Source organism: Chelonoidis abingdonii, chromosome 10, assembly GCF_003597395.2.
Source record: "Chelonoidis abingdonii isolate Lonesome George chromosome 10, CheloAbing_2.0, whole genome shotgun sequence".
NCBI classification, from domain to species: Eukaryota; Metazoa; Chordata; order Testudines; family Testudinidae; genus Chelonoidis; species Chelonoidis abingdonii.
In genome coordinates this window covers 9,285,108-9,297,990 of record NC_133778.1, presented here as the reverse complement: position 1 = coordinate 9,297,990, position 12,883 = coordinate 9,285,108, and the positions used below count along the sequence as shown (strand labels likewise).

Here is a 12,883-nt window from a genome sequence, read left to right as displayed (position 1 = left end):
GTCGGTGTGGGTGCAGGGACGAGGGGAGAAGGTAGGTGTGGGGGCGGACACGAGGGGAGAGGGTCGCTGTGGGTGCAGGGATGAGGGGGAAGGGGTGGGGTGGGGATGAGGGGAGAGGGTTGGTGTAGGGGAGGGGACGAGGGCAATGCAGGAGGGCAGGCGTGCGCCCCAGTGGGGGAGGGGGGGTCCCTGAGCTTTGGCTAGGGAATTGCTCAGCCTTGCCTGGGGACTCAGCAATGCCCCCCAGACCTACCTGGGCTCGTGCTCCCCCAGCACATGGACTGAGGGTAGGAAAGAGACACAGTGACCCCCTCTTCTCCTCCCCCCACCGACGCTGCCAGCAAGAAGGGCGCTCAGGAGTCTGCCGACTCCGCAGAGGGGACCGGCCTGGGTTTCGAGGGTGGACCTGTGTCCCATGAACTGCAGTGTCCCGTGGGCGAGGTGTTGGCCAGTGACTGCTGGGTTACGTTTTCTTTTCTTTTGGTAACTAACTCGGACTTTCTGCCTCTCACTTATAATCTCTGTGTTGTAAACTGGCTTTACTGTTTCTCTTTACCAGGGGCTTTGCCGAAGTGTTTGGCAAATGTGCTCAGGTTTACAAAGGCTGGTGTAGATCCACTTCCCATGGCTGAAGTGGGGAATTAATTCATTAATACACGTGTCCCTGCTCACTCCTCTCTGCCCGCTCCCCGTCACTGGCCCTTAGGACAGCTACAAGCGATGGGCCCCCAACCCCGCCTGCCCTGGCGCCCCCGCCACTCGTACCATGGCACCAGCCAGAATATCAGCCGCCCCCACTGCCAGGCTCCGGCCCCCAACCTGATCATGGGGCAGGGTGTGGGGGGAAGGAGGAGGCAGGGCCTGCACTTCCCGGAGGAGGAGATGGCAGGGACACAGAGAGGGATGGGGAGGGATGGTGTGGGGGCAGCGGGGCCACAGTTCAGGCATTGGGGGCCCCCGTCACCCTGCACCCACTCTGCCACCAGAAAACTCCCCTAGGCATGATTTCCCTGCACAGCACAGCTCTCCAGTCCTTCTTCCCTGAGCTGAGTGCAAAAGCTGGGGGTTAGCTCAGGGCAGGCCCCTGGGCAGAGGCTAGACAAGGCACTGGACTTGTGCTGAGTGAAGCAGCAAGTGCCTGCCGCATGCCTGCTGCACCAGTCCAGTAGCTGTGCCCGGGCACAAAGGCGTATCAGGGTGCCGGCCCAGCGCTGGCACAGGCTCTCTGACCCGTTGCTGTAAGCGCTGGTGCTGACAGGTGGCGTTACATGTCAGTAGGTGGGTTTAGGCCCATTAGCAGTGTCTGCCAGGAGCCAGGGAAGCCGCCCACATGAATTAAATGAGGCAGGCAGAGGGAATTCTCTGTCTGCGAGCAGAATCCTGTGTGGAGCATTCTTGCTTTGAAGGATGGTATGGTAGTAACTTCAGGGCAGTGACTGCCACTTCGTTGCATAGTTCTCAAAGTCTTGTTAATGCTGCCTGGTGTCCGTCTGCGAGCTGCTCCTGGGGGTGTAGAAAGCAGTGGGAGCAGGAGGGTTGCGTAGTGTTGCAGTAAAGAAGCATTGCTTCTTGGCTTGGACCGTGAAGTACAAAAATTATCTACGTTTCTTGGTCTATTAAAGGCTATGGTCAAGTGTCTTGACATGTTTGTTCTTTTGGCCCCGAGATGAAAACTGTGTCTGTGTCTCTTGGACCGTGAAATACAAATATTATCTCTTAAGCTAATATCTGTTCTAATCAGTGTGGTATCTGATCTGTTCTCCACTGGAGAGCTGTGTGTTCACTAGGGTTTCTGAGAAAGGGAGCTGGAGGAAGGGCTTGCTCTGCCCATTGCACGCATCAGCCTGGCTTTGCAGCGCTTCCAGGAGTGGTGCCTCTCCCAGCTGGGACAATCTTCTGGTTCAAAGAAAGAGAAAACAATGGTGGGGTCAGTATCTGGATTGTGATGTTCCCATGTTTTGTCTCTATGTCAGCTTGCTTATTTGTGAGTGTTGAGTGGGGGGCTGCTGTTGTTTTTAATTTTGCATTACTGTCGGTTGTAGATCACTTAAGTGTCTCTTTACGTATTTGTTTGTCTGTTGGTGTTCACATTGATCTTCTTCGTGCACTTTCCAAAAGTGTGTGGTTTGGCTCAGCTGTTCATCTGTGTGCCCCTGAGAGAATGTTTCTGACTCTCCCCCCTTGAGAAAATATCACTGTTTTAGTGTAGGGAACAGTCTGTCAGTGGTTTCCCCAGATTAGGAGCAGAAGAGGAGAAAGATTTGAGTCAGATGGGTAGAGTTTCAGGCCACAAGAAACCACCTGATCATCTGATCTGATCGCCTGCATATCCCACGCCACTGCCCCCCTCCCAGTGACCCCTACAAAGAGCCCAGTCATCTGGATGAGACCATCTATAGACTATCCTCTTGTCGGCCACAGGCAGAGAGTAGGAGGGACTGGGGTGCTCCAGATCCTGAGGCCCCTGCAATGGCAGGGAATTGATTTGGGAGATACATCCAGAGGATTCGAGCAAGCGACCCAAAATCCCTACAGTAAAATCCCTTCCTGAGCCCACAAAATGGATATCGGTCAGTTTGGCCCTGAGCATGTGAGTAAGACACACCAGGCCAGCATCCAAGAAAGATCATATATTGAGCCACTGGGTCCATGGCCAATCTCTGATGCTTCAGGGTCCTACACTGTGCTGAGTTCTCAATTATGTGCATTAACTCAGGAGAGAGAGAGAGGCCCCCAGAGCTAAGCACTGCAGAGCAGAGACTCCCATGCTGGGCATCCCCTTCCAAGGAAGGCTGTTACTTTGGAGCTGGAACCTGTTCTCCTAATCCCACTCCAGCTCTCCCCCCTCCCTCTCAGTTCAGCCCAAGGTGAAAGTTTCCCCCCTGAAATCAGGATCCCAGCCCCACCCCAAGATGCTGGATGGTCCATGACAGGGTTTTACTCTTCGGGGACTGAAATCAAGCAGTCCATGAATGGGAAGGTGCAGACGGAGACTGGCCCTTCCAGAACCTGGTGATGATGGAGATGAACTCCTGGCACTGAGATGTCTACGCCTGCCAGGTGAAGCACATCAGTCTGCAGCACCCCCTCTTCTTAGGGTAAGAGACTCTGCACCTGGCACGTTTCCTGAGGCCTCAGGGGCACCCCTAGCTCCATGGAGCCCTTGGGAGATACGGGCATGTCTCCGAGACCTGTCTCCATCCCTGGGGGCAGAGAGCAGAGATGTGACAAAGTGAAGGAGAGGCTGGGCTTAGCCCAAACTACCCATGCTCTTGTTTTCACAGAGGCACAGGCTAACTCTCCCGTCACTGGGGTTGGGGGCTGTGTCTTGGGGTTGGTCTTCACGGCCCTAGGATTGCTCATCTACCTGAGGAATAAGAAAGGTGAATGGCTCCGGGACAGTGCTGTGGTACCAGAAAATGACGCCCAGTGGGGCCGTGATAAAATCACACTGGAGGATTTCACTACAATTTTGATTCACCACAATTTGCTTTAGCTTCCCCTTCTGGCATGAATTTAGTTCTCTAGTGACCGAGGCGCTTCCTGCCCATTTCTCTGCCCATGGCCAGGAAGCGTGGGGCTATTCTCAGCTCCTCGCTTCCCAGAAATCTGACTCAGACCATTCAGATTTGGAGCTACAGTGGTGCCCTCCTGGCCTCCCCTCCAGGTCTCCTCTCTAGTCCCACACACTCCTGGAACGTCAGGGAGTTGCACGCACAGCTGGGGGTGTCTGTATATCAGCCAATTTCTCTCTAGTTGTGAAACAAACACACTTCCCCTATTACAAATATGGAGACTAGGGTGACCAGACAGCAAGTGTAAAAAAATGGGACGGGGCGGGGGGTAATAGGTGCCTATATAAGGAAAAGCCACCAAAATCAGGACTGTCCCTATAAAATTGGGACATCTGGTCACCTTAATGGAGACCACACTCACGTGAGAAACGCAACAGTAATCCCACCTCTGAACTCTTTGAGACTAATTTATTGCACTCTCTGAATTGCTTCTCTTTTTGCCTAAATGCATAAAAAGTATGTAATAACTTGCAGGTCAAAATACCGAGTGCATGATGCCGGGTCACACACACACACACACACACAGATTATTTTCCCAGCGAGCTGTAACACCTCATTCACCCACTGACCATCTGTACAAAGCTCTTCCGAAAAGCGCCAGAATCTCCCCTGAAATGAAATGACGAGAACAGGAGGGGCTGGAGTTGAACTTTGAGTCCACCTTGTTCTCTGCTAGCCCCACTGCCAGGTGCTGATGCCTCCCCCCTCGCTCCCTGCCGGGGTCCTGAACTCGATCTCACCCTGGCGAGTGCAGCCTGGTGGGCAGGAGCCCAGGAGTGGTGCTGCCGATCAGTATTGCCAACTTCATGAGATCAAAAAGCGTGCGTCGGACCGCCCCCAAAATCGGGAGATTGGCTCCCAAAATCGGGAGCTTTTATGAAAAAAGATTATATTGGGATTTTAGGTCTTTCAGATTTCTGAACTCCCCCGGCCCCTCGCACCATGGGCGTGCGCACATGACAATTAACATTGCCCACTCTCCCATGTGTACGGGGTAAGGGGAGTTTGGCCCCTGCTGCAGGAGCTCTCAGCCCCACATCTGCCCCTCTCCTGCCCAGCCAGTCATCCTGTCCCCCCAACCACTCTCAATTTACCCCCCCTCAGTTCAGTCCCTCAGCCCCCATCATCACCACCCCATCAGTTCAGCCCCTCCACACCACCACCCTCAATTCACCCTCCTAGCACTCACACCATCTACTCACACCCTCAATCCAGCCCTTGCCTCCCCATCAGCCCTCCCCTCCTCACTTTGGCTGTAAGGATTAGGGCTTTTCCTCTAGCCACATTGTGAACCCCGAGGCCTTTCTCTGCAGCCAGATTAGGAAAGCTGCAGCCATGAGCTAAGGAGCGAAAAGTCACATCCTCACATTCCCTGTAAACTACATGAAAAGAAGGTAATATCGGGCTGTTAAGGGGCTCCTGTCCTAACAGTGCCCATCATCACCAGATAAAGGAACAGAGCTTAAGCTGGTTAAAGAAAGTTTAGTTTCATGCATCTAGGGTGACCAGACAGCAAATGTGAAAAATTGGGACGGGGGTGGGGGGTAATAGGAGCCTGTATACGAAAAAGGCCCCAAAATCGGGACTGTCCTTATAAAATCCGGTCACCCTACATGCGTCCTGTCTGGCAGGCAGTCACTTATCAACAGTTGTTGTTGTAAAATCCCCATTTCTTTATGATTTTGTCTTTATGTTCCCCACTTCCCTATTGTTTTCTCTGTGGTTGCTGTCTGGTTCTTTGATTATTTCTGTCTGCGACGGTTCATTTTGCGAGGTACATTAATGAAGGAGGGGGGTAGGATTGGTTAGAGAATTTGTTACACTAGGTTGGATTGGTTAGGAACATTTTAGTACAAGGACTGGGTACAGTACAGCTCAGCAAGACTCAAGTTTTACTATCTAAAGTGGGGTCCAAAAAGAAGTTCTTGGGAACCAACTCCAGGACACAGCCCCAAGGTCAGAGCTGCCAGAGCTCCCCAGATGACCTGATCCTGACTGTCCAGCAGGGACAAATTATCTGCCTTTCTGGGAGTGGGAGTCGCAGCATTTTGGGTTTAGTCTCTGCATTGTTTTGGGTAATAACTGTTAATAATGAGACGTTAAGTGGGATATTGCTGTGTGAGGCTCTTTCCCTGGTAAAAGACCCCGCAAACCCGCAGTGTGAGGTTACCCTGAGCCCTCGGCATGGGGAGGGGGTGGGTGCCTAAATGAAGAGGGTTACGCCTTGAGCCATGGACCAGGGGAAATGTGGGTGCCCCTGAGTGTGCGATGAACAGAGAATTGTGTGTGGGTAACACAGCCCCCCTGCAGGCCCCAATTTACCACTCCCAGCTTCAGCTCTGCTCGTTAGGGTCCTTCACCCTCCCCAGGCCTGGGGCCTGCCCTGGGGTCCCCTCTCTCCCACTTCCCAGGCTGGCAGGAGAGCAGCCTGCCTGGGGCTGACAGCGGGACCCTCTCCTCAGCCCCCACAGCAATGTCCTGGGCAGAGAACTCAGCTGAAACCATAACTCAGTGACATTTGAGATTTCTAGCCCCAGCCCACAATTCAGGGTGAATTTTTACTTAGAAATCGCACCTCTGGCGATGAACTGGCGAGCGTTGGCATGTCTGTCCCTGGCACCTCTCTCGCTCTGCTGGTGGCAGGGTGCCAGATCCCCGGGGAGGGGGAAAGGGTGGGAGAGGGGTGTCTCCCTTGGGCAGGGGGTTTCTGTGTAAGAGTTCCACACACCATTTGCCCCTTCTGCTCTCTAGCACTGAAAGACAGCACGGATGAGACTTGTCAGCTAAATCACTGATCCCCACCCTCAGCGCTAAGCCCAGCACCTGCCGTGAGACAGCTGGAAGGAACCACAACCCTAGCAGTGAGGCCCAGCCGCTAACTGCTGACGTCTCGGAGAGCTGGGCTGAGCAGGGGGGCTCAGGATGTGGCAATAGAAACAGGTGGCAGCAGAGGAGACGAACGCCCTATGGCCAGTGGGGACGGAGCAAACGGCGCAGTGGTGCTCACGGTCACACACTTATGACTAGCGGTCATGGTGTTTTCCCACAACAATGCTGGGCTCCTTTCCCCTTTTCTTTGCTGTACACGACTCCGGGAGGGGAAGCGTTGGCTCTGAGAGGCACTGGGGGGTGGTGGCGGTTAGTTTTCCCAGTTAGCGGCTGGGACCCAAGCGGGTTCTGTGCTGGATTGTTCTGAGGAACCCCTAGATGCTGAACCCAGCCCTGGTTGCTGCCGACTCCCCGGACGGAAGGGTGGCATTTGTACAGCAGGGGCAGGCGACGACAGGGCGCTGGAGTCTCCAGGTTAGGGCGAGGCCAGGACAGTCTGGCAGCTGCAGCGCCACACAGGAGTCAGGACACCTGGGTTCTGTCCCGCTCTGCTGCACTCTCACTGTGTGACCTCGGGCAGGTCACATCACCTCCCCATTTGCTTCTCTCTGGGACAGGGGTTAATGGTGTTTCCCTGCGTGGCTGGCGGTTAACTGTCAGTGTCAACCTGAAACCACGCAAGGAAACGAGAGAAACCGCGATCTGCACAGCCCTGGTGCTAACCAGTGACAGGTGTCAGTGTCCTGTCACTGGGAATAGCCCAGAGACAGCACACGCTGGTGGGCACAGGGACCCCCAGCAACCCTACAATAGCAAGCCAGCTGTTGGCACCTCATGCTGCCTCCCCACCCATTTCCGACCCTTTTCCCTCACTCCCTCCTGCTGCCTCAGTTGACACCATCCAGCGATGAATGGGGCTAACACACAGCGATACAGTACGGGGGGTGGGGTGGTCACAGAGTGGCAGGGCTAATGAGCGTGAGGCAGAGAGTGGGAGGCGCTAATAGGAGAGAGGGCAGGCAGGGAGGGGCTAATGAGTGATGGGAGGGGAAGGGGTTATTGGGAGAGGGAGCGGCAGGTGGGGGCCTTGGAATGGAGGAGCAGCGAGGGGAGGGGCTATTGCAAGGGGAGGGACTTATGGCAGGGTGGGAGGGTCTATTGGGAGAGGGAGGGGACGGCAGGGAGGGATGTTGGGTGAGAGAGGGGGAGGCAGGTAGAGGGAGAGCCCACGGGGGGGAGGGCAGATGGAGAGGGTTCTGCCATCCCTTCCACTCTCTCTCTTCACCCCAATCTCCCCATCACTTGGGGGCAGCCAGGCCCAGCCCCACAGGGCAGGCTTGTTACTGCAGCGGGAGTGGGGGCGGTCTCCCTCTCCATCCCCCCCAAGCGTCCCTCCAGGCTCGGCCAGGCTTGGCTGCAGTGCCAGGGCAGTGGGTGCTGCTGTGGGTGGAGCTCCTGGGCAGGGTGAGGAGCAGGACACTGGCCACGAATGCGAGCCCTGCAGACCAGACCAGTTTGCCTAGGCGCAGATCTGACCCTAGTTCTGACCTTGCCGCCGGGGATCCCCCTCCCGCGCTGCTGCCGCTCCCCGACTCCCTCTGCCGGGATTGGCTGGGGCTGGCAGCTGCAGGCACAGAGCTGAGCAGAGACAGACAAAGAGAGAAGTTGGTGGCGAGGCTTGTGGCCTGGGGAGGAACCGACAGCCCGTGGACTGGGCCTCTCATTTCTCCGCACTGAGACCACCCAGAGCCTGGATCCCGCTCCCCCTGCCAGGATGCTGCTCCCACTGCTGCCCCTGGCCTGGGCATGGGGGGCCCTGGCCGGTAAGTGGAGACCCCTCTCTGCCTTTTCATTACTGGAGGGTTTGTGCATGATGTAATGCCAGGACCAGGGTGGGGCAGCTCCACATAAGAACATAAGAACAGCTGGACTGGGTCAGACCAAAGCTCCATCCAGCCCAGTGTCCTGTCGGCTGACAGCGGCCAGTGCCAGGTGCCCCAAAGGGAATGAACAGACAGGAATCATCCATTCGCCCAATTCCCAGCTTCTGGCAGACAGAGGTTAGGGGTACCATCCCTGCCTACCCTGGCCAATAGCCATTGATGGACCTATCCTCCGTGAACTTATCTACCACTAGTGACCCTTGCTGGCGTGCAAGAAGAGGGGGCGGCAGGTTACGGTTCAGCAGGAAAACCCTGGAACTGGGGAGCATTAACAAGCCTGAGACTCCTTAATCTCTCTCCTCACCTGGTTTGTCCTCCCCTTGTTTCCTCTCCCCTCCAGCCTCCCCTTCTGTCCCTCCAGAGTCTCTCACCCTCCGGCTGCTCAAAACCACCATCTTCCACAATGCCAGTTCTACAAACATGGAGGGGTTGGCCCTGCTCGGGGACCTGGGGACTCACTCCATGGATTGCAGCACCTGCAAGATCCGCTTTCTGCAGCCCTGGGCCCACCAGGGCCTCACTCCAAAGCAGTGGCAGGGCCTGGAGACAGTGCTCCATGACTATCTGTCAAAATTCTACCCTCTTATGAACAAAGTGGTTAAGGATGAAGACGAGCACTGTGAGTATGGAGCGGTCCCCACACCCAGCAGAGAGCTGAACACTGACACACTCACTCCAGTAACTGTGTCCTGACAGGGTGGATCGGGGGCAAGACAGCCAGTTCCTGGCCCTTAGGCTGAATGGAGCCCGTGTGCCCTAGAAGGGAATGGCCCCGTTACCCATTCTCCACCCCGCTGAGCCAGTACCCCAGCTCTGTGGTCAGGTTGCAGCCTGCGCCCCCAGAGGAGAAAAGCCCCGTGTCCCATCCCCTGAGCATAAGCACATGGTTTTTCACAGTCATGTGCCCGACCAAAGGCTCTTGTTCATGCCACTGGAACCTGGCCAGCCTGAACATTGAAAACTGATACCTTCAACACAAGAATTGGAAAGGCAGGAAATGCAGAGCTAAGCGAATCCTGCTCCCCACCCTCACAGCCATCTCTGCTCAGTGGGACGGGACAGACCCAGCACACCTCTTCTCAGCCCAGTGTCTGTGCTGGGTGTCTGGTGCTGGAGCACTAAAAGCAGGTCCTTGGGCGAGACTTTCTCTCAGGAACCCCTTACCCACTTGCCCCCAGATTTGCACCACAAAGTGTCCCCTGCACCTTGCTGGAGCGGAGCTAGTTTCAGGGCAATCTGCCTGGGCAGGTGCGTTTCACAACAGAGTGACAGCCGGCCCTGCAATCACAGCTCACTCCCACAGGAACCTCTCAGCGACGGGGATCAGATGGATCCTCCTGGGGCTCAGAGGTTTCTGCCTCTCTGGCTGAGTGAGTGTGAGACTCGGTGTGTCATGAGGCACTGCTGAGGAAACAATCGCTGGCAGAGGTGTGAACTGTCTGTGGGCTCAGGTGCGTGTCACTGCCGGGCGTACGCACCACACACAGAACCGAGGCCAAGGGACTTTTGTAACGCTGGGAAGCCAGACTCATCCCTGCTACCGGTCCAGAGCTGAGCTCAGAGGAGCCCAGGGATGTACGTTTATTAAGGCTCAGGGACGTAATTTTCTCTAGAGCATGACAAATCACTTTTTAAAAAATTAACATTTAAAAGGCAGGTGATTTGGGTGGGGGTCTGTATCTAACAAAACCCATGACCAAGGGACCCCAAATTTGCACCACAAACTCTGCCTCAGGCCCCGATACAGTGCAGTGATTTTTGAGCCAATCTGACTATGTGTGTGGACCTCAGAGCACTTTGAAAACATCAGCTCTAAACAGAAACCGCAATGTGCCCTTAACTCCATCCAGGGCCACCCCACAAGCCTGCCGCCATCCTGTGGCCTAACATCCTCATTCCACCTGACATTGTCTTTATTCCCCCGTCTCTCTATTTCTGCCCCTACCCCTGTCCCCCTAGTGACCTCCCAATGGCCTGTCCTCATTGCCCTCCATTCCTATTCCAGACCCCTTCGTCCTTCAGGCCTCCGTCGGCTGTGAGCTCCACCCCAATGGCACGTCACGGCAGTTCTGTGATGCAGCGGTGAACGGGGAGGATTTCATCAGCTTCAGCGTGGACGAGGGCACCTGGGTCGCTCAGCACAGGCATAAGCTGGCCCTCAGCTCACGGGACTTTCTTAACCAGGATAAGAGCACGACTGCCATGGCTCAGTTTCTCCTGAGAACAACGTGTATCAATGAGCTCAAGAGCTTTGTCCAGTACGGGAAAGAGTCTCTGGAGAGACAAGGTGAGGCTGGACGCCACTCTGCGCTCACTGAGATTCAGCGACTTCTGGGGTGGGCTTTTTAAACAGGGACCCTTGTGTTGTGTACAAACGCAGCTCTATCTAGGCTGGAGTGCAGTCACGATTTCATCACCACCCTGCACAGCAGTTTAAGACAGGAAGTGAAGGGGGATTCTTTCAGGAATGGTAACTGAAGGGGGCAGAATTGGGGTCTGAGCAGGGCAGTGCTGCCAACGCCTGACCCCGGGAAGTGGAGCTGGGCTTGGCTAGTGAGTCCCTGAGGCTCAGACTGAATCGTCCCCTCTCCCCTGCCCCGTCTCTCTCCTCCTGTCTCAGAGCGGCCTGTCGCCGTGGTGTTTGCCCGAGCGCCTCCCCCAGCCGGGACCCCCGCGCCGGTACTGCTGGTTTGCCGGGTCACCGGTTTCTACCCCCGGCCCGTCCGCTTGGCCTGGCTGCAGGACGGGGAGGAGGTGGTGCCGGGCTGGAGGTTGAACTCCAGCGGGATCCTGCCCAACGCAGACCTGACCTACCAGCTGCGCAGCTCCCTGTCCGTGGGGCCGGGCGATGGGCACAGCTACGCCTGCCAGGTGCAGCACAGCAGCCTGGGGGGCCAGAGCCTGCTGATCCCCTGGGGTAGGTGCACGGCCCTGGGAGTGTGGGGGGGGGTAGTGTGGTCATGGTCTCTGGGGGCTTTTCCTGCACATCTCAGGCAAGGCAGGGCCCGGGCAGTGAGAGTGGGGAGAGGGAGGCAGAGCAGGTGTGTGGGGTGTGGGGGTGGATCAGGGGAGCAGGGTGGAGGAGCTGAGGGGAATGGGACAGGACTGGCACAGGAGAAGCAGGCTGGGGGCTGAGAGGAGAAGTAATGGGATGGTGGGGTGGGAAGAGCTGTATGGAGTGTGGCAGAGGGGAGACAATGGGGCAGGGCTGGTGGGGTTGGGGAGAGAGGCAGGAGCCAGAGGCGGTCGAACAGAGGGGAGTAGCACTGGCATGTGGGAAGGCTGAGAGGGTGGGAATGTGGGGGGAGCAGCGAGGGTGGGACGATGGAGGATAATGAGGGAACAGGGTCCGGGTAGGGGCATCTGAGAGCAGTGGGGGTGGGACAATGAGGAAGACAAAGGGAACAGGGCTGGGTGGAGGGCTGAGGGCAGTGGGTTGGGTTGCAGCCGCGGGGGGACTGCAGAGGAGGCTGGGGGAAGAGGGCTGGGTGGGGGGCAATGGGACAGGGTCGGGGGAGCAGAGGGGGCTATGAGGGAGGCCTTGGGAACAGGGCCCACATTCCTGTCCCCATTCCCAGCGCATCACCCCTGTGTGTTACAGGGCACAGCAGGCCCTGGGGCCCTGGCCTGGCCGTGGGCATCACCCTGGGGGCTCTGGCCGTGGCCGCCGTGGCCGTGGTGCTGTGGTGGAGAATACGCAGGTGAGTTTCTCCCTACCGGGGTGGGGGTGGGGAGGCCGCTACACCCCATAACCCATCCCCCCCTCTCTCCTTCCAGGGGCCACCCGGACGTCAGAACGGGAGAGCCCAGAGCCTGAGGATGCAGCACCGGCTCAGATGTGAGGCTTGGCCCCTCACTTGCGGCCATGGACCTCAGGGTTGAATCCGCACCTGGCTCCAGAGCTGAGGCCCTGTCTGAATCGGGGCTTTGGGTTGGGAATAGGATTCTCCTTCCTCTGGGACGTTTGGGACACTTGAGATCCTGGATCCGCATGGAGCCAGAGCTGCCCTTGCCATTCAGAACGCCCTGCCAGGGTGCTCAGGCTGAGCAGGGATGCCCGGGAAGCAAGCGGATTGGCGACCCACAGGGAGCCCTGAGAACACGACGGGACGCTGGGGAGGCTGCTCCAACTCGCTGGCTGGGCTGAGAGCTCCTGGGAGCAGGGCCCATCTCCAGAGCCGGGTGTGAGGAACCTCAGGCTCCGGGGGTAGGTTCTGTCAGTTTGTTCTGTGTCTGGGCAGCACTGAGCACTCGGGGGTCCTGGGCACGACCGGGCTCCTCGGCCCTGCGGTAATGCACTGCAACCCCTCTGCCAGTCTGAGCTGGCAGCCACAAGGGCGGTGCCGTATCTAGGGGATCCCCTTCAACGCAGAACCGGCTCCAGCCCCCACCCAGTCACCTGGGACTAGGGGTCAGGGGCAGCTCTGGGCACCAGCCAAGCAACCACCTGCTTGGGGCAGCCCATTTGCAGGGGCGGCAGGGAGCCATCATGGCAGCTGAGAACCAACAGGGGGCCCTGGGAGCTGTAGTTCCTTG

At 57.1% G+C, this 12,883-nt stretch overlaps 2 protein-coding genes and 1 pseudogene across 2 annotated transcripts in view; all 3 read left to right on the top strand.

Annotated features, from left to right (window-relative positions):
• The window catches only part of LOC116815868 (uncharacterized), a 385,671-nt gene extending 381,623 nt beyond the window's left edge, over nucleotides 1–4,048 (top strand). Inside the window, exon 3 of the mRNA XM_075069934.1 lies at nucleotides 3,285–4,048. The gene's annotated coding sequence lies outside the window, so the exon portion shown is untranslated. The remainder of the gene's footprint in view (nucleotides 1–3,284) is intronic.
• The window catches only part of LOC142047363 (antigen-presenting glycoprotein CD1d-like), a 14,403-nt gene extending 3,040 nt beyond the window's left edge, over nucleotides 1–11,363 (top strand). The window contains exons 2-5 of the mRNA XM_075069802.1: nucleotides 8,688–8,966; nucleotides 10,344–10,634; nucleotides 10,968–11,264; nucleotides 11,341–11,363. Of these exons, the coding sequence (XP_074925903.1) occupies nucleotides 8,688–8,966; nucleotides 10,344–10,634; nucleotides 10,968–11,264; nucleotides 11,341–11,363 (890 nt within the window). The remainder of the gene's footprint in view (nucleotides 1–8,687; nucleotides 8,967–10,343; nucleotides 10,635–10,967; nucleotides 11,265–11,340) is intronic.
• LOC116815870 (U2 spliceosomal RNA) lies at nucleotides 1,701–1,881 on the top strand (annotated as a pseudogene).
• Nucleotides 11,364–12,883: the final 1,520 nt, after the last annotated feature.